This window comes from Nasonia vitripennis, chromosome 4 (genome assembly GCF_009193385.2).
Source record: "Nasonia vitripennis strain AsymCx chromosome 4, Nvit_psr_1.1, whole genome shotgun sequence".
Classification (NCBI taxonomy): Eukaryota; Metazoa; Arthropoda; class Insecta; order Hymenoptera; family Pteromalidae; genus Nasonia; species Nasonia vitripennis.
Genome location: NC_045760.1, coordinates 1,234,506 through 1,255,140, shown reverse-complemented (window position 1 = coordinate 1,255,140; position 20,635 = coordinate 1,234,506). Strand labels below are relative to the sequence as shown.

The 20,635-nt window shown below is 53.0% G+C and overlaps 1 protein-coding gene across 4 annotated transcripts in view; it reads right to left on the bottom strand.

The window, feature by feature from the left end:
* LOC100123054 (serine/threonine-protein kinase minibrain) overlaps window positions 1-20,635 on the bottom strand; it is a 32,378-nt gene that overhangs the window by 8,609 nt on the left and 3,134 nt on the right. For all 4 annotated transcript variants that reach the window (XM_008213350.4, XM_001606610.6, XM_016985315.3 and 1 more), the window contains exons 2-6: window positions 17,061-17,758; window positions 6,862-7,106; window positions 681-849; window positions 438-605; window positions 74-360 (exon numbers count right to left, since the gene is read on the bottom strand). In XM_008213350.4, the coding sequence (XP_008211572.1) occupies window positions 74-360; window positions 438-605; window positions 681-849; window positions 6,862-7,106; window positions 17,061-17,229 (1,038 nt within the window). In that variant the 5' untranslated portion in view covers window positions 17,230-17,758. The remainder of the gene's footprint in view (window positions 1-73; window positions 361-437; window positions 606-680; window positions 850-6,861; window positions 7,107-17,060; window positions 17,759-20,635) is intronic.

The following is a 20,635-nucleotide window of genomic DNA, read 5'->3' as shown; positions in this document are numbered from 1 at the left end:
AGAAAGCGAGATCGGTTCCCATGAGTATACTTGAAAGTTGCTCAATTTGTATAAGAAATGGTAATGTTCGTACCCTCTGTCCAAGTTGACACGAACTGCCAAAATCGACAATTTTTATTGCGCTTCGCTTGGGATTGCACAGGAGGATGTTTTCAGGCTTCAGATCACAGTGAATGATGTTCAATTCCGGCGTGGACAGGAACAGGAGGGCAGTGCACAGTTGCTGTGCGAATTTTCTCGTCAGGTTCAACGACACCCCTCGGAAATTCGTATTTCTAAGTAAATCGTAGAGGTTGTACGACAGTAGCTCAAATACCAAACACAGATGGTTCCGCCACATAAAATGCCTCTTGAGTTTAACTGCAAGGCAAAGTTGCTTCGTGAGTATTTTTCAATTCGACGATGGGGTGAAAATGAATGATTCAGGTGCGACGTACCTATATAATACTTGTTATCGGTATCCGCTCTATTCATCATCTCCAGTAACCTAACTTCAATTTGCGCTTGATTTAGGAAGGGTTTTTTGTTCTTGATGATTTTTATTGCCACCTGAGTTTGTTCTTCGTGATCGAATGCCTTCACCACTTGGCCAAAACTGCCTTTACCTGTAAACAAACGAGAGACGGTTACTTTCCTGATCAGTCATTTGCACCAAAGAAAAAAGAAAGGCAAAAACTCACCAATTAACGAATCGATCTCGTACCGATCGAGGAACTTCTCCCCATTCTTGATAATGTAGTCGTGGTTGTCGTCGTCCCAACCGTCGTTGTAGAGCTTTCTCTCCTTCTTGTGCGAGCCGTCTTCGCCCTGCATCTGTTGCGCCCTTCTCTTCTTTTTGGCATAGTATACCTTGAATGTGAATAAAGAGCCGGTCATTAGCGAGAGAAGGGAGGGAGGGACGCTTCGTTAACATACTCGGGATCGCCAGAGTGCTCAGATTCGAAAAATATCCCAATCCTACGAACGAGTGCCGAAGTTCGAAGACGAAGTGAACAGTCGCCTCTCTCTCTCTCTCTCGGATAAATCGATGCCGAAGCTCGGGTCGGTAACTGCGGCATCCGACTCGTACCCCCTTAACAACACCACCCTATTATAAGTTGCTCGCTCGCTCGCTCGGCTACGGGGGCTATTTCTACACGCGAGCATCGCCGTGCCTCGATTTTTCGCAGCTCTTTGCGAATTTCTTCGAAAATTTTTTCGCGCCCATAAATACTTGCGCGTATGCCCCGCGAACGCGTACATCTCCTCTCCTCGGGAAAAGGGCTGCGCGTGCGGCTGCGCGCCTGATAAGAATCGCGGGAGAGGAGCGGAGATAACAGAGAGAGAGAGAGAGAGAGAGAGAGAGAGAGAGAGAGAGAGAGAGAGAGAGAGAGAGAGCTGCGTGGAAGGGAGAGAGCGGCGCTCTTTCGAGGTCATTGACATTGCCGAGAGAGCAGCCCCAGGGCAACTTCCCCTCGCGCTCTCAACCCCCTCCGTCTGTCTCGCGCTTTTTCTGTCTTTCCGCCCCCGCGCTCGCGAGCCGACTTCGCCGCTTTCGACTTGTACTTCTCTATTATTCTCCCGTGCGTGCGCGAACAGCGCAGACCATACTGCTCGCACGCTCGCCTTTGAATATCTCTCCCCGCCTTCCATTGCTCCCTCCCGTTCCTTTTTATCCTCGACTTCGCGTGCTTCGCGGCCCTTCGTACTTCGCCAGCTGTACTGCACCTACCTACCTACCGCGTGTGTCATGTCATTCGATTTTCCCGCGCGCGATAAATCAATAAGCGCGCGAGCGCGGCGAATTGTGCGATTCGGACCCTTCGGGCTAAAAATGACGCGCCGAAATTCGCCCGGGGCTGCAGCGGGGCTGGGATCCGCCGTTGCAGAGCGGACGGCGGCTATACGCTTAGAAAGACGCGGCTGCGAGAGGGAAGGAAAAAAGACGGCGCAGAATCCGATCTGGCCGACGCGCTCGAGTGCAATCGATATTAGCGTCGCGCGCGCGCCACCGAGAGAGCGAGCGAGAGAGAGAGAGAGAGAGAGAGAGAGAGAGAGAGAGAGAGACCACGTGAAAATCACGCTGTTGCTACTGCAGCAGCCGCCCGACGCCTGGATTTCCTCGTCGTAGTTTACAATGCGTCGCAGCGCATTACACCTGTTGAGTTTTTTTCTCTCTCGCATGCGTAACGCTCTCCAGGTGGGCCTCGTTACACTGCGCTACTCTCCCCCGCGCTTAACTAGCCGGAAGTCGGAGCTTTCCGAAGCGAAAACGTCGTCGCTCGCGAAAAAACATTCGAAAGATGCAAATCGCGCTGGCGATGCGAAAACACGAAACTCGCCGCCGAAAAAGCCGAAAAAAGGAGGGAAAAAGAAAGAAAAGCAAGGGATGAATATGTAAGAGCTCTCTTACGGGGGTTGTCGATCGACTTCCTCCCCTTTATCTTCCGCCATCCAATTACAAAGCGGCAACAATCGCACGAGAGGGCAACACACGAGAGAGAGAGAGAGAGACAGGACGAAGAAGCGGAGAGAGGAGAGAGCGAGCGCCAGCCAGCCGACGTGCGGCGCTTCTAGCACAGTCCGTTTCTGTTGCTATGCGCGAGTGCATGAGCGGCCCCATATGGTTCGCCATGGCGCGAGAGGGCGCGAGCCACCAAAAGCGCGCGCGCAGCAAAGGGGTGCGCGACGCCGCGTATAACCTATAGCGAGTGGGGAGCAGAAGAACCAGAGGAGAGGAAAGCCCCGCGATGCGCGCACGTGCTTCGTCGATTATTTCGGCGGACCTGCGACGCTCTAGCTCCGAGCTCTTGCCGCCGTGCCGTTGCGTAACGACGCGCGTTGTTTATGTTGCGCCGATAAACGTATAGTAATGAGCCCGAGCGCGTATCTCGGCTGCAACCTTGTCCCATTTTTTTCGCGCCGATGGATACTATCGCGAGCGCGCGCGGCAGATAAGCGACGGCGTTTCGGCTAATGCGCCGCGGAGATTATTATTATTATTTTTTTTTTTTCGTTGGTTCGCCAGAGACTTCAGCGCAGTGCACGTATAGCAGCAACGAAAACTTCGCCGGCGCGCCAGGTGAGCGCCGCGTGCTATGATAATCGTTATCGATTTTTTCGCCCGGCGAGCTCGCGGCCGCGTTTGAAGTTCCAGTCCCGCGCTCGCGCGCTGAATATGCAACGCTGAAGTTCATAAACCCCGGCTCGGTTCCCTGCGCGCACCCGCTCCCTGGAAATAATTTCAAACTGCCTGTAATTAACGTTACTTCAGCATAATGCCGCGTAGTGGATCGAGGCCGCCGCCGCCGCCGCCGCCGCCCGCGCCTGGGTTATATCGTCGGCTGGAAATACGAAAAAAGAACTCAGTGTATGCGCGACAAACTACGTACGTACGTACACACACACACACACACACAGAGACGACGGCAGCTCGTTAATCTCTCGATCGCCCTCGTTCTCCGCCTTTCTCCTTTCTCTGCCCGCAGCGGCGGCGCACGACATTCGCGCGTCGAGAGGCACATCCGCTGCTGTGCGACGAGGAAATCGCGCGAGATCCGAGTTATGAATGAGAGAGCTCGCGTGATGAGCGAGACACTTACGCGCCTACGTAATTCTGCGACGGTTGGACTTTTCGACCGGTCTCAGTTGGTCGCGAACGAGCCGAGTAGCACATAAACGGAATCGATATTTCCGTCCGCTCGACGGTTTATCAATGGAGCGCCGAGTCGCCGATACATCGGCTCTGCCTACTTCGGCATTTTAAGATTCACGAATCGCGGACGCGACACTTTGCATGGAAATCGCGATACAGCTGGGGCCGCATTAAGACTCCCTCTCCGCTCTCTCTCGCGAGCCCGTCCTTGAACACGTACACAAGTGCGCGGGATGGAGCGAGAGGAAAAATTTCGAGCTTTGGCGCCGATCTCCTCTCGTTATCAATGTCTTATCAGGCCGCCGCCGCCGCCGCCGCAAGCGCGCGCGAGCGGCGTTGATGCAACAATCGCGATGCATTGCACGGATCCGCGAACACGCGCTGACAGAGACACATGAGCCTTTCGTGCTCGTTTCGTCTTCTTCTTCCTCTTCTTCCTTTTTCGTTTTTTCGTTATACCCGCGAAGAGCGGATGCGAATCGGGATCGCGGATTATCGATCACGATTTATCGGTCGGCCGCGAGAGTCGTCGAAATTTAGCGAAAAAGGGCGTGTTTTGCGGCAGATCGACGTTCGCACGCACAGACGCGGTCAGGACGGGGATTAGGAAGAGCAAAGAAGATAAAGAGGAGAGCTGCAACTTATCGCGGCGTCTTATCTAAGCGCGAGATAATATACCTGTATAGCGCCGCGACACCTATACAGCCTTAAGCGTCGTTCGCGTCTCGCTCCATTTCCCGCACGGATCATCGAGGAAAGTCGAAGACTATGTATAAGTGTAACCATGCTTCAACGCGCGAGGAAGAGCAGAGAGAAAGGAAGAAAGAAGGAGCGAGTGAGTCACGCTGTGTTGCGCTCGACGGAAAGTTTTCGGCCGCGGCAGTGGATTAGCGCTAGGGTCGACGATTATTCTCTTTTTTTTCGCGAGATTATACATCCTGGCATCGGAATATAGTTTTTGGATGGTTTATGGTATATTTGCTCCGCACGGAGGGGGCAGATCGCGAAGTCTAGCGATAAGTGAAACCGGGATCCGGTATACGAGAATAACCAGTTTGCGTTATTAACGTTCCGAGAAAATCCGCACTTTCCAGTACACGCGGCCTTTTGGTTTTCGACGACGAAGTATGCGTATATATCGAGTAGAAATTCGCTTCCAAAAAACGAAAGCTCGCGCACGGCGCAGTAGTCGAGAGGGACTTTTACTTCGCAGCGATTTCACTCGGGGGATATTAATAATCCGCGCTTATTTAACGCGATAAACGACGGCAGCTCGCCGAAGTCGAAGTGCTGAAATCGCCAAGTAAACCCGTGCTCGGGAGGACACGCGAAGTTGGAAATTGAAATTGTTGTAAGCGTCGAGGGGGAAAAAGAAGAAGCCAGTCGAAAATGAGGGTCGCGTCGCCGTAATTATTCGCGGCGTCTTCGAAGAAACCCGAGGATTATCTCGATAATTTCCTTCTCTCGCCTTCCTCTGCGCGCATCGCAGCCTGTCAGGCGGTAAATACTTTTCGAACTCGAAAAACGATCCCCGCGCGCCTGCAGGGGAGTAAGAATTTCATCGGAGATTCATAATCCCCGCGCGCGCGCGCGCGCGCCTACAAGGGAAGGTATTCGCGCAATAGTTGCCAATTCGGAAGCGCACGCAGGGGAATGCCTGCATTATTATTCTTTCGAAGCGTCGCCGAGGGTAGATCGAGAAAATCGGGCAAGCAAGAGACGGCAGTATGTAGTGTATAAGTGTACGGACAGGGAAGGGGAGAAAGAGCATAATGCGACAGGAAGAATTCGCGGAAGCCGGCGGCGGTACGGGAAACCAATAAAATCAATCGGGAAGTACAGGCCGCGCGATCGCCGGAAAACAATGGATACCGCGAAGCACTTAGCATATATACGAGGGGGAAACTCGCGTCGCACGCGCTCGGAAAAAGTTGCGCCTGTCTGATCCCGGCCAAGAGCTCCTCTCGCCCCGCGAATAAATGCAAAACTTTTTCTATACAGTCACTTCCGCGACGTGTCGCGTTTTATCAAAGCGGCTTAATCATTCGGCGGACTGATTACGAGCTGAGCGATCAGCGCTCTCGGCTCTATGAAAATATAAATACGCGGAGCGAACTGCAGTCTATATAGCCACGGGCGCGCGTACTGCTGACCCACTACATATATACGTGTGTGCAGCACACACGCAGTCCATCGCGCGCATAACTACGGCCCGGCTGCATCCGGACACTGGATTCCGCGGGCTGCAGCAGCCTCTTACTCTATATCCCCGCCGGATAGGCAGGAATGCGCGAGCCAAGTCCATGCCTACGTCCCCTCCCTTCACCGGAAGCGAGAGAATGGCTACAGATATATACGGCCGTACACGTAAAGACTCGAAGGTATTCCTTTTCCCGCCGCTGCTGCGGCGGCGGTCGTCCTTCGTATACACTCGTTCTCTCCCTCGATTATAACTGGGGGACTTATCGCAGTACGAAGTGCGAATAGACATGATGCTGCGCGATGACTTTCGATGGTGTCGGTTTTTGGCTACGAATGCAGTGAGGGGAATGAACTCCCATACAAATACCATTTTTTATTTATACGTGGAAGTTCGGTGCGAGTCGTGTTGGGAAAAAAAAACACAAGGAAACAGTGCTCGGCTCTACGGTCTTGTCTACAAGCAAGTGCGTGATAATTCGTCACGATCTTTTCCCTCTAACGAGTTCGCAGAGCAATGATATCTTACTTTCTGCATAGAACTCGCTCTCCCTCGACTAGATTGACAATCGTTTTTCAGATCTACCTGTCTCTATTATTAGTTCGCAACAAATTCAAGCGCAAAAATAACCAAAGTTGCAACAAAATCAAAAGCCTTCTCTACAGAAAAAAAAAAGAAGCCGCGCACCACCGAGAATCCATACCGAGCATCATGACTCACTTCGGAGCCGCGTGCGCGGCCGAAAGTTCCATCCACGCGTAAAAACCCATGAGTGTATCGGCGCGCGCGTTCTCGAATCTCCGCATTTCCGGGGGGAGGAAAAAGCATCCAGCTCCGCATCTGCCGTATACAGCGTGTATACAGGGGAGAGCGCAGTTTTGATCGGCGCAAATCGAGGCCGGATTGCTTCCGGATTAGCGGTGGCTCGCGTTCTCCCTCGCCCACGTTGCTCGATAATTCCGGCCGCGCTTTCCCGATCGATCTCTAGCCGATTTCTCAGCGTAATAAAATGCATTGCGAAACTCACCTCGTTGATGTGCTTGTAGGTCTTGATAAGGTCGACGCTGAGCTTCCTGAGCGGCGCGGTGGCCGGGTCCCGAAACCTGTGGGGTATCCTGGCCTGCATCGCGTGGATGTCGGCCGGCGTCTCCTGCGGCATGACCCCGGAGCCGCCGCCCGTGCCGCCGGCCCCGCAGACCGCGCCGGGCAGCGGCTCCTCGGCCACCAGTCGGCCGTACAGGGGCGCGCCTCCCGTCACCGTCCTCCCGCTCACTGGAACACAACGGCCATTCAGTTATCAGTTTATCGATCATTATCGGGCTGCTGCTGCTGCTGCCGCTGCTGCAGAGCGGTCAGGCGCGCGAGACCACCACCCGCGGGGATCGATGCTCCCCCGGAATACAGTCGTTTCGTATACGCGCAGGACCAACCAACTACGCTACACACTATACAGAGCTTGCAGTAGTAGCGGGCGGCTATGCTCGGCCCGCGTATGTGATGGTAGAGCGCTTTTTCAGGATCGTGTGTGCGGCGCATAATGCGCGAGCGCGAAATGTAGGCCAGGGCGCGGTTGAATGAAAAAAATATCATTCATTAACACGCTCGAGTAGCGACTCTCAATCAGGCCACTTCAGCCCCGCTACGTCGTCGACATCTCCACCGCTGCTTCTTGCACTACACCGCGCCCCCACCCCTCGAGGCTGGATTTTCCATTTCCCTCCCTCCTCTCACTCGCGAGCCTTTTTTCTCTCTCTCCCTCCGCCCGCCTCATTTGCATGTCTGGGAAACTTGCCACGCGAGCAGTTCGAAAAAAGGGAGTGCATAGCTCTGCTCTGTACAGCTAGACTGCAGCGACAGGGTTGCTGCTGCCGCTGCTGCGGGGGTGGAGAGATTCAAGACACAGAAGGAGCCCGAATCGATTGACGGCAGCGGAGGTATAGGAGGTGGAGGAAAACGTCCGACCTCGACGAGCCTACCGGAGCCGTTCATATACACAGTTCTCCAGCAGCTAACAATACAGATCGTTTATCGGGCGATTTTTCATCGGGCTTTCCAAACGAACTTATGGCTCCACTGCTCGCGGAGAGGAGAAGTTCGTATCTGCCACCGCGCCGCGCCACCGAATCGATACGCACTGCACACACTCTCGCATTTTTAATCGAAACGCGTGAATGACCTACGCCGCGATTCATTAAAAAATATTTTCCACCCCCCCCCCCGCGATAAGAATAATGGAGAAAAAAATTCATTCAGAGCGAAAGCTCCTCGAGGGGCACCCGCACACTACACACACACGCGCGGTGTGCAGTCGAGAGCCCCTATCGCGAGGTCACGAAAGCAGCCTGACACGGCGATAGCCAGCACGCATTCCCCGCTTCATTCATGTTTCTTGATCTACAGGCCGCCTCCCCTCCTCCTTTTTACCCCCGCCCACGCTCAGTTGCGCGCGCGAATTCTTCAACGAGCCACCATCGCCGTTGTCGTCGTCGTCGTCGTCGTCGTTATTAACGCCAGCGCGCGCTAGTACACACGCCGTTAAAGATTCAAGAATTTTAGTGGGCTCTTTGAGCCGGCGCTACGAGAGAGCGAGAGCGAGAGCGAGAGAGAGAGAGAGAGAGAGAGAGAGAGAGAGAGGGACACGTAGAGTAGAGACTACGCGAAGGTGAAGAAGATGCGGGAGTAGTGTGTATAGTAGCTGCGAGGTAAGGAGCTCGCGGAAAAATAATAACCGCAGAGAGAGAGAGAGAGAGAGAGAGAGAGAGAGAGAGAGAGAGACAGAGAGAGAGTGGAGAGCTGCACGTACGTACGAGCGTGCGTACGACTCTCTCTCTCTCTCTCCTCTTCTTCTTTCCGTTTCTGTTTTTGTTCTCTCTTTCTCTGACCTTCTTTCTCTCTCTCTCTCTCTCTCTCTCTCTCTCTCTCTCTCTCTCTCTCTCTCTTTCTGTCTCATTCTCTTCCCTGCTTCTTGAATACATCCCAGCAGCAGCAGCCGTTCATTCTCGGTTCCTCGCTCATTCTCGTCTCTCCGCCGCCGCCGCGCTGCAGTTTCATTCTTTATTTTCGCCGGCTCCAGAAGTAAAGCCCGGCCTCTGCGCCTCCGGCTGCCGCCGCACGATGCGTCACACCGTGCTCCCTGTGTGATGCTTGCATGCAGTGGACGTCGTCGTCGCGAGAGGGCTCTTTGAAGTTGAAGTCGGCTTCGTGCTTTTTTTCGTTTCCTCGTTTTTTTTTGTTTCTCGAAATAAGGCTACAGAGAGAGAGAGAGAGAGAGAGAGAGAGAGAGAGAGAGAGAGACCTTTTTCTCTTTCCGGAGGATTTATGGCGAGCGTTCGACGCCAGCACGTGGTGTGCGCGGGTCGTTTTGCGAAAAAAGAACGCGAGCTTTCGAAATTGCCAAACTTTTCGGCTATTACACCGCGAGTTTGCCAATGTTGACGACGCGCCGCTGAAAAATCACCCGATCGCGCGCGCGGACCGCGACGATCTTGTGCCAAGTGTGTATTTTTCCCTTCGGAAAAAAAGAAAAGGAATATAAATAAAGTAAAGAAGAAAAAAATGGCTTATTCAGTCAGCGGCAGCGACTCGTCGCCGGTTCATAATTGGCACTCGACTCTCCTATTATATCGCAGCCTACATCCGGAAATGCCGAAGCTTCCCACGGACAGCGCGCCGCGCACTCGTCGTCGTCTGCTGCAATGCGCGCATCGCCAGTGACAAACAGATGCATACACACACACACGCAGAGTGTAGTACACACGCACACAAGGCCGGCAATTCCTCGAGGATGACCCACAGACGTCTCCGACAGCGAGACACGGACCTGCGCTAAATTCAATTAAGATTCGAGAGCATTTTCGTCATTCCCGACGCCGTAGTCGCTATGCTCGAAGTTCATAGAGTTAATCGCCTTTTAAAGACGTGTAGCTATTTTTGCGCCGTACGGCGGCTTCTACACTTACGAAATCTTCATCATATCGAGTTAAGCTGCGGAAAGCCTTATTCCATACATCCAGCTGCACGCAAAATCGTCCGATTGCAAATTCGCCGATCTGCATAAGCAAACGCGCACGTGGCCGTGTGCGTATACGCTGTACTCGGAGAGATGAAGGGAAGGGGGATGGCCGAGCGAGAGAAGAGAAGGAAAAAATAAATAGGGTGCATAGCGGCGCGGGCCTCTTCATTTCTGCGCCCGCGAGTTCTTCTATATTTAAGTGCCGCTCGTTCTGAATAATTCATAGGGGTTTTTTTTACGATATGAGAATTTATGAAGACCGCGAGAGAGAGAGAGAGAGCGCACTATGTGGAATAGTTAGTAAGCACGCAAAAATTCCGGATTAACTGCGCCGCGCAGCCGGCTTTATTGTCCTCAAAAAAATATTAAATTTTTTCCCTCGCTCCATCTGCGGACAAGCCTCCGTCCGAGACTTCCGACTCGCTGTTATATTTCGTCCGCACCAAGAATGCAGAAGTATATCGTGGACCGTTATGAGTTTTTGGAAATACTCGCTGAACAGCTGATCTCGCTCTCTGCGATCACACGTGCGCAGAGAGAGAACAAAAATCAGGGAAGCCCCACAGCGGAATCCCATTTATCACGGGCGTTTTCAATCACGGATCGATACAAATCGTCGATTTGCAGCCGAAGAAATCTGTCCGCGGGAGTCGGATGAATTGATCCGCCGTGTCGGGTCTGTACAGAGGGAAAGATAGATAGATAGAGAGAGATAGAGGGGGCTGCAACATAATCCGCGCAGCGACATGAGCGCCGGTTTGTTTCTGAAATGGCTTCGGTGCGCTCTCTCTCTCTCTCTCTCTCTCTCTCTCTCTCCCCGCAGCAATTCTCACGGGCGCGTAACTGATCTTGCCCAACGGAAGTTAAGCCGGCTCGCTCGCTCGCTTCGACCACCGCTCGCGTACAGAGCTTCACCGTTATTGCAAGCAGACATGTGTGTGTGTGTGTGTGTGTGTGTGTGTGGTATAGTACAGAGAATGTCATTGGCCTTGCGACTCATTCCGATGAATAGCTTTCCAACCCTTTTCTTGCTCTCTCTCTCTCTCTCTCTCTCTCTCTCTCTCTCACTCTGCCAGTACTTAGTCTCGTGCTTTTTCTTCCACCGCGCGACGACTGACGACTGACTACCCACTACTTAGTAGTCGCGTTTGCTTAATCGTGCGTGATCGATGCGCTGTTTAGCCTCGCGCATTATGCCTGCGCTCTTTTTTACGCTGATTCACATTTCATTATACATCCTATTTTTACTGCGAGAGCGCATAAAAGAATGACAACGCGTGACTCAATGCGAGCAGACAAGGTCGTCGAGCCTTTTACTTTCAGCGGCTGCAGCGTCAAATACTTGACGCTGCGCGTCTCGTTGCACAAAGTGTGCGTGAAAAATGCGGCAACAATAAAGCAGCGGCGTGCGGCTCTCTCGGCGCGATATCCGCTCGCTCGCGCGCTCACAGAGGTCAGAGCCGAGTAAAGGAAAAGCTCCTCGGAGCTGCCAACTTTGATAAAGGAGCCCTCTCCGATGCCCGCCGCCGAGGGAGAGAAAAAGATAGTTTAACCGGGCTCGAAAGCAGCTGATCGAGGAGCCGCGACAACGCTGTACAAAGTCTCTATCTCCGACTGTTTATTCGCCACTCTATATACGTAGTGTGCCTCCGCCGAGACTTCCTTTTTATCTCTCTCTCTCTCTCTCTCTCTCTCTCTCTCTCTCTCTCTCTCTCTCTCTCTCTCTCTCTCTCGCTCCGTACGTCCCTTTAGCCGAATTCTTTGTCGGTGTCGCGCGAGCGGTGTCTTTTTCGAAAGAGAGGAAGCAGGCGCGCCTCGTTTTTTCTCCCCCCCTCACCGCTCGAGCATTTTGGAAGGCTTTTGGTAAAAAGCATCGCTCGAGGGTAATTGACAGCGAGCATTCGAATGAATAAATCAACACAAGACGAGGACAGAAGCGATAATCGCAGAGCTGCACGAGATTTTGGAAAATTCCACATCGGCCGAGCAGAAGCTCCATCCCTTTGACCCTTATCGCTGTCCACTTCGTCTTAATCTCGATCCCCTTTTGCGATTTCTTATTTTATTTTCCCGGCACGAGCCTCCCTCTCGCACTTTCGGAGCAGAAGAGAACCCATCCTGCGGAGGGAGAGAGAGCGAGAAAGGACGCCGGTTGACGCTATCCCTCACTCTCTCTCTCTCTTCCCTCCCAAAGCAGGGGGTTGACTCGCGCTCGCGCAGAGGGTGCGAGGACTAGAGAGAGAGAGAGAGAGACAGAGAGAGAGAGACAGAGAGAGAGAGAGAGAGAGAGAGAGAGCGCGATAGAGCGCGCGAGAGACGACGGCAGCGGCGGCAGCGGCAAGCGTAGTGGGGGCGAAAAGAGGAGGCAGGAGAAGCCGGCATAGCAACAGAGAGACCGCGCGCCCGAACTGCTCTATGCGCCGACGCTATGCCACGCCATGCCGGCTGCTGCTCCGCTGCTCTGCCGCTGACGAGAAAACGCGCGTGTTGCTGCTGCTGCTACTGCAGCCGGAGGGAAGAGCGAATCACGACGGGGAGATAGATGCAGATGCGAGCTGCGCTTTTTTTCTCTTCCTTCTCGCCTTCGATAGATCGCTGCGCGAGTCGAATTCGGCGCATCGTTATAATTCTCATATCCGACTGCGAACGACTTTTCCATTTTAATTTCCGCTCAAAAAGGAAAATAAGTCGAAAAAGGCGTCCCTCCGCGGAGCGAGCGAAAAATCCTTATCGGGGAACACCTACTCTCTCGCCCGGAGGGCTCCGCGGCGGCAGGTTCAAAAGCGCGCTGCCAGACAGCTGTTGAAGAAGGAAGCTCGCTGCCGCCGCCGCCGCCGCTGCCGCGGAGAAGTAGAAAACGAAGTTAAAAAAACTTCGCGGCGATAAAGCGAGAGAGAGAGGGACCTGGAGAATGGAGAGAGAGAGAGAGACAGGGGCTGCTGCTGCTGCTGGTTCTCTCGCGCGCGGAATATCGCGTATTGATCGCGTCGGGGGGAGACCGCGCGCACGGGGGTGGAGCAGCGGCAGCAGCAGCACAAGCCGCCGACTCTAGCTTCTCTCTACTCTCTCTCTCTCTCTCTCTCTGCCTGGCCGTCCGCAGCTTCTTGCGCGCTCATAGCATGCGCGAGCCGATGGGTAAACACACACGCGAGCACACATTGCACGCGTGTATACGCGTATATCGGGAAAAATGCAAGGGGAAGCGCGCATTGTTTTCACTCATCGGATCTCTTTTATCATTACAGGTGCGCGCGACGAGCGGAGCGTTTGGTTTTTGGCTTTTTGTTCATCAGGGGGTCAGCCCTCTCTCCCTCTCTACTCTCTCGATATTATGATGGAGCGCGCGGGATTTCGGCCGCGATGAAATATGCATGGGAAGTTTTGGCGCGAGCGCGGGATTCACGGCAGCACCTCCGGCCGATTTTTCATTTTTACGAGCGGATTTATCGATGAGGAGAAGCTCGAGCAGCGCGCGAGAAGTGCGTGTTATATTCGCAACGTTATACAAGTGTATGCGCGCGAGGCGATGGAAAAATTCGACCGAGTGGAAAGTGTCCGGCTACGGTCCGGCAGTGCCGCGAGAGAAGAGTAGCAGCATCGTCGTTCCGGCTCGCGCTCGCGTCAGAATTTTAACGAAGCGCTTCAAACGCCGCGTGCACTTTACTGCCGCGCGGAAGCGTCGGCGCGCTTCCGTTTGAAAAAGTCTTTATCGGCTATAAAATTAATATCCGGAAACGGAGAGAGGCTGCGTCTTGTGTACGAAACGCTGTATATACATTGTCGCGTTAATCGGCGCGTGAAAAGTGAAGAAAACTGGCCGCGCGCCCCTGCGAATCGAAATCGAGTTTAATTAACAGAGTGCGCGCGGGACTCGAAAAGAACACACATCAGGGAGCACGAGTAGAGCGCAAACAGATTCGATCTCTCAAAATTTCAATAAACTAACTAGCCGTCATCGAGAGGGACTCTGTACTCGAAGGACAGTTAATTCACTTTTCAATCGCGGCGGGACACAATACACGCGTATATACGTCAAGTGGAGGCGCTAAATGAAAGTAGAGACTTGGCTATGGGGCAGCGTATTTTTTTTGCTCTCTCCTCTCTCTCTCGCCCTATCGGTTTCGTCCTTTGTCGACGGGCTCGTGCGCGCGCGGTGACGACTGAAAAATAGAGAGGGAGAAAAATCTTTGACGAAAATAAAGAGAAAAAGAGAGTCATTTTTCCGCTTCCGCTCGCTCTCCTCCTCTCTTCCGGCCAAGCAAAATCAAGATCGATTAAAGTGACCGAGCGAGCGGGGGAGGCAAGAGGCCGCTACGCGGTCGAACACTTGTGGACCCTTTGACGGCGGCGGCGGCGGCGTTTTTTTCTTCCCCGGCGCTGCGGCGCGAGGTAATCGAATTCGACGAGTGTTATTATTCCGCGGAATTATATCGAATGCGATTCTCGAAAAAAGCGGCCAGAGAGAGAGAGATTAAAACGCGATTATCTCGAGCGTTTTCGCCAGAGCGGACAACTCGTTAGCAGATTGCGCGATTGACTCGGAATAATCGCCTTTTTTCCCGTCGCTCGCGCTCCGACACGATACACCAACGAGCAGCATTTTAAAGAGAGAGGGGGAGAGGAGGGGAAACGCTGAGCCTCGTCGCGGCGGGAAGAGATATTCGAAAAGAGCCTTATAATTTCGATCAGATTCGTCGCTTCCGGCGCTAGTCGTACAAGACACGCAACAATCAGCATAACGCCATAAATCCTCTCTATCTAATGGCCATAATTCAGCTGCGAGACAGACAGCTGCTCTGCACACGCGCTGCTGCTTCGTTTGGAAAACTCAAAAAGTAGATCTGTATAACGAGAGCGAGCGCGGTCGTTTTCGATAAAAGCTGCCGCGGCGTCGATAAAGCTCGAGCATAAACAATGGGCGAATAAAGGGCAAAACGTAGGATGTTCAAGATGACAATCGGACAAAAGAGAGATTGCGCCGCTGAAAAGATGTACGGACACGGGGCGCCGCGTGGAGTGAGAGAGAGAGAGAGAAAGAAGGGGGATATAGCAGCGGCAGCGGCGCGCGCTCGATGTATATAGAGCCGAGGTCGGCGATCCACTCAGCTGATGTCTGGCGAGCGCAGGCGCGTGCCTCGTCGGTTGCCGAGCGCAGTCGGTCCCTGTGTGTGTGTACACACATGCGGGGGCCTTTAAACGCGCGATTTTCGCCCGGCGACAGGCGCTACCGCCGCCGCTGGACTCCGCTCTCTGTGTACGATGCGCTCGCTTGGATTTTCGGAGGGGCACGATTCTTCGCTCTCTGATCTCGCGACGCTCTATGTGTCAAGGGTCGAAATTTCAAACCGCGAGCGCGAGTCGACCTGCCCGACGATGCGCGTATAAATAGAGCGATGACGTAACGAGAAGGAATGCGCGAGTGAGAGAGAGAGAGAGAGAGAGATCGAATGACATATTCGCCGATTAAATTTGGCTGCATTGTGCGCGCCGAGGAACAATCCCAAAGTTGGAAGGCGATTTAGACGCGCCGGGTAAGGATGATCAAAGGTACGAGCAGCGCGCGCAAAGTGGGTCTCGGAGGACGTTCCTTTATTTTTCCTGGGAGCGTGTGTACGCCGCGGAGTTTGCGAGCGAAAACGAGGTCGGGGCGGGAAGGCGACGGTTGCGGCTCTAAAGATAGCCGGCGATGGAGTATTCTCGCACTCTTTCGAGAAGCAAGGATACACACACTCGTCCCGCGAGGAGGAAGTGTCGTTTTAATGGCCTCTGAAATAATCATATCGCCGCGATTCATTCGGACACACGATCGCCGCTCATTATTTCTCTCGGCGGCCGATCGATGAGAGCTTAAAAATTTCAGACTAACGAGTTTCGCGGAATAGCCGTAAAAATGCGCTATTTCGATGCTTTGAAAATCGATGAGGAGGAAGAGCGAGACAGGCGCTCGCGGACTCTCGAGCGAGCGCAGGATAAAAGAGTAGAAGCAGAGTCGTCGACGACTAGCAGTCGGCGGGTCAACGTCTCTCGCGGCCAGGCTATCGACAGGGCGGGCGACAGACACATACACGGCATGAGAGAGAGAGAGAGAGAGAGAGAGAGAGAGAGAGAGACCGAGTCGCCAGGAATGCCGCAGGTCGAAAATACACCGCATCGCGCCTATGCGCCCGCACAGATACACTCGTCGGCTGGACGGACTCTGCCAGAAGGTGAGAGTCTTCAAATTGCCCGAGAGCCGCTGGTCAGGCAGCGGTCCAACTGGCAGCTTCCTTTTTTTCTTCTGCGCTCCTTCCCTCCTCTATCGCGACGTTCTATCTCTGTCTCGCGAGCTACCCCTTAGCCACCACCGCCGCCGCCGGCAGAGACGCTTTCTCGTATCGAAATAATCGGCTTCCTTAGAATAAATACGAACAGCCACCCGCGTATACCTACGACGATTGTCTCTTCTTTTATCGCTGCTGTGCACATAGGAAACGGAACGTGACTGCTATTCTCGTCGGCAAAGGAGACAGTAGCCGGCTAAGTATAGAGGAACGGACCTTTGCCGGCGTTCAAAAATATATCCCAAGCGCGCGGCACTCGAACGCGGCGTCTCCCCTACTATACTACTTCTACTTTGCCGCGCGCGCGAGCATCCATCAATCTCTGTCTTTTGTCTTTTTCTCTCTCTCTCTCTCTCTCTCTCTCTCTCTCTCTCTCTCTCTCTCTCTCTCTCGCTTGCTCGCACCCTTCTCGTCGCGCCTGTAAATGATTTTCGATCTATTGGCCCCTAATGGCTGCTATGCCGCTGCACGTCTCCGCTTGTGTATACAGCGCGTGCGGCTTCTTATACATTCTCGCTCCGATTATGCGAGGGGGTGAAGTTTCCTTTTTTTGTGCGTGTTTTTCCGAACGTGGAGCAGCTTTTCAGGCCGAGAGATCTTCGTTAGATTTATATGCGAAAGTCTATTCTCAGAGCCGGAGAAGCGCTCGCGGGACAAAGAATTTCCCCCCGACGTCTGGGATGCATCCATACCACGTCTCTTCATTTTCCTCGGAGCGATCATCGCTCAAACAATAACGCAAAGTACTTCAATATCTGAGGCTGGTCCTATTTCGAAAACAACTGTATTCGCCGTATAGTCGGTGAAAGCTCTCTAATCCTACTTCCTCGGGGGTGGTATAAAAGATTGACGAATGGAAAAAAAGTATAAAGGGTATATAGGATATATACTCACGTTGCTGCTTGTGCCTCGACTCCATGATCATCATTTGCTCGTGCTTGTGCCACGCGGCGTCGGTAGTGTCGGTGCCGGCGACGATGCCCCTGGCACCGGTCGCCGGTGGCTGGACACCGCCACCGCGGCCGGCCCCACTGCCGCCGCCCCCGCCGCCCCCGTACTCCATGCCCCTGCGCGCAGGGAGGCAGTCCCCAGGTCTCCTCTCACAACGACATAGGGCGACCCAAGGTGCCCCTGTCTTTTCTCTCTCCTCCGCCTTGGCCGCGCTTGCGTTTCTGCGATTTCGCTCCTGCTCCTGATCCTTTCTCCTCGCAGGCGAGCTCTGTCTCTCGATCACTCGAAGCGTTCAGCAGCAGTGGTGCGGCTTTGTCATTGGTCCAATCCTAGCCGGACGAGATGGAGGAGCAGCGACAGCGGCAGCGAGGACGCCTGCCGCCACTTCGGCGAGTCCTCCGCCTGTGCAGCGATCGTCTGACCTCGGCCGCTTGCATACGAGGACTGTGCTGCAGGCTGCTCCTAGTGCTTCGCAGCTGACGTCAGCTGCTGCTTTTCTCTTCCCTCGCCGTTCTTGCGATCCTCCGATGGGACCCGGTTATGATGTAACTGCTCCGCTGGGCTCAGATCGAGGAGGATGATTGGCAAAGACGATGCGGCATTCGGACTGGTTCACGAGGTTCTGGGCTTCATGACGCTATCTGCCAAGCGAGAGAAAACAAGTCGTCAGATATTTTGCATCAATCAGTACATAACACGCATCGGGGTATTTGTCATTCAGTCATACATACACTCACACATAATATGCACACTGCTCGTTTTGAAAAGTAAGAGGAAAACGGCTCGTCCGAAGGCTGCAGCAAGTGAAAGGAGCCGATAGTTAACGCTCCCCGCGTTAAAATTATTTTTTTTTCACCCGCAACTAGCGCCTGAACGAAAAGCACGCTGCGCCTCACCACGCACGCTTATTACGTATACGCGATCGGCATTCGCTCATCGGCTGCTCCATTAAACGGTCCTAGAATAAAATTCGTCTCTCGTGCGCGTGTCGTGTACGCGATCTGGGATGATGCCTTTAAATAGCATCGGGTCAGATTGAGAGCCGATCAATGCGTACACCGCCACACCGCGAAGCTCCTTTCTTTCTTATGTATATAATACGGCTCGCCCTCGGCCGATTTTTCTCTCCGCAAGCAGCGGGTCGATGGATTTTTAATTATAGGGCTGAGACGACGACTACGACGACGATGCTCGAGAACGCGAGCGATTTAACGCATCGACTATATGCACGAGTAGTTGATGACACGGCGTTGTTTACATTGTGTAATGAACGCTCGCGATAAAGGGAAATTACGTCAACGATGAGCTACTGCTGCATATCGGCTATAACGTGAATCAGCGCTGATTCACTCAACTATTTTTATGCGCCGACTTTCGCAACTATTTGCAAAACCTTTTTTCGCGCGCGCGCGCGCTCGTATCTCCTGCATTTTTGCACAGTCATCGCTCGGAGAGAGAACTACCGCTGGTAGCTCTCGTTCTGCCAAGCGATTGATTTTCCTGTAATTATGCAACTACGCGATCGTTTCAACGCGTCGACGGAACCGCGCACTGCTCTCGCGGCTTGTATTTTTACCTTGTACCCTCGTGTTTATATACGTTTCCCCCCGCGCGCCAGCGACGTCCGAGTCCGCGCCGTACACCCGTCGTTTTATTTCTCTAATCAGCTTAACTCGATACTTGTGACAAAAGCCTGAGCGTATCTCACGAGTTTTACTGCTCTGCCAAGAAGCGGCTCGTATTTTCGCGAGTCTATTGGCTAAAATTTTAATTGTGATTTTTCGCGCAAGCGCGGGCGCACGTGGGCTGCCATGTGGACACACGTGTGGTGTAGTCTTCGGGACAATGCGTGCAACTTCGATGATATTCGCCGATACGTGTATCGCGCATATTATATTGTTTGGCGTAAAGCGCCGCATTATATTTATCATTATTGCATAAGGCGATTCATTTACTCGGCGATTCTAGGCTCCTGCGTCCGTTCATCCCGAGAGAGAGAGAGAGAGAGAGAGAGAGAGAGACAACGGCGGCGCGGCCAGAGAGGGAAAAAAGCTCTCCCCTAAAACGGCAGCATTTTTTATCCGGTCTCGCTCGAAATTTCTCGTAGCAGCTGCAGCACGTAGAGAGCTGATGCTTATCGTCTCTCTCACAGCAGCAGCAGCAGCGACTCGTCGATATTGAAAGCGAGTGACTAATGATTATTGGCCGCGATGCATCGGCGACACGTCGAAAAAGAGGAAAGCTCGAGTCTCGTTAGACGCGCGCGTTCGTGATTCGGTTCGCTCAGGGCGATCGTTTTTTTTTCTCTTTTTTAAAGCCGACCGCGCCTAGCTCGACTTATCTTTCCACTTTGGCAAATTCGCGCGGCGGCGTTATCGATAGCGATGCGCGCGATGACGGAATTCTTCCAAAGAAGATATTTTTTTACTAAATACTTTTCGCGCGCCATTAGACGAAGATAAGCGTTTGCGTATTTCGCGGAAATTTGATCGATCTTCCGAGGGAAGGTTACGCGGTTTCGTGAAACTTCTTTTTCTCGTCCTGCCAAGCGAAATTGGCACGGGGGAACAAATCTGCGAGATACACACAGCGATTTTAACGTTAGAAAATTTGAAAAATCCCAGAACGTTTAGAACACGCGCGAAAGAGAAAAATTTCGAAAGAGAAGAACCGAGAGGCGGTCGGTTCGCCGAGAGAAACAAGAAATTCCAGTTATTGTTTCAGTCGAGCGCGTGCGTCCCAAATAAAGCCTCTCCGCGTGCAACTCCGAATCATCATTTCGAAATTGTTCGTTTGTCAAGCGCAATGAATGTAATTCTCGCGTCCGATATAAATTTAGCGCACCGAACCCACGGCTTTTTTCTCGCTCGCATGTCGGAAAAACGCTCGCCGGAAGCAAATTCGATTGCGGAGTAGCTGGATAAAAAGCCGAGTAGGAGGGGGCAGACTACTGCAGCAGCAGCAGCAGCAGCAGCAGCAATTAGGAGCTGCGCGGCTGCGTCTCCAGGAATAACCTCAAACTCGCGCAGTGTCTAATTACTTCCTCGACGAGCTTCTCTCTCTCTCACACCCACACTGATGCGAGCGCGCGCGAAAAACAGAAGTCGAGCCGTGTGTGACATTTCTCTATCCCGTATACCCCCACTGGACGGCTTTCTCTTCTCTACCCGGATAAATAAACACCGCGGCATCTTTTATTAGTTTTCAGCGGCTGGAAAGAGAAAGAGAGGCACATGTGCAGCGCATGAGGCTTTTGCAAGGTCGCGAATGTATCCCTCGTGTTTTGTTGTTGATCGTCGTGCGCGTCGAGCTTCTTGGAATACGACGCGAGTCTCGAGAGGAAAAGTGAAACTTTTCCGGGGCGGAGTTATCGAGACCGGATTCGAAATCGGCGCCAAAAATCTCATTTGCGAATTTAAAAATATCCAGCTTCTTTGAATTTCAAATCGACCCGTGCGAGCAAGCCCAGTTTCCATAAATTCACTTCGCCGAGCTTCACCGCTAATTTTGACTTCTCT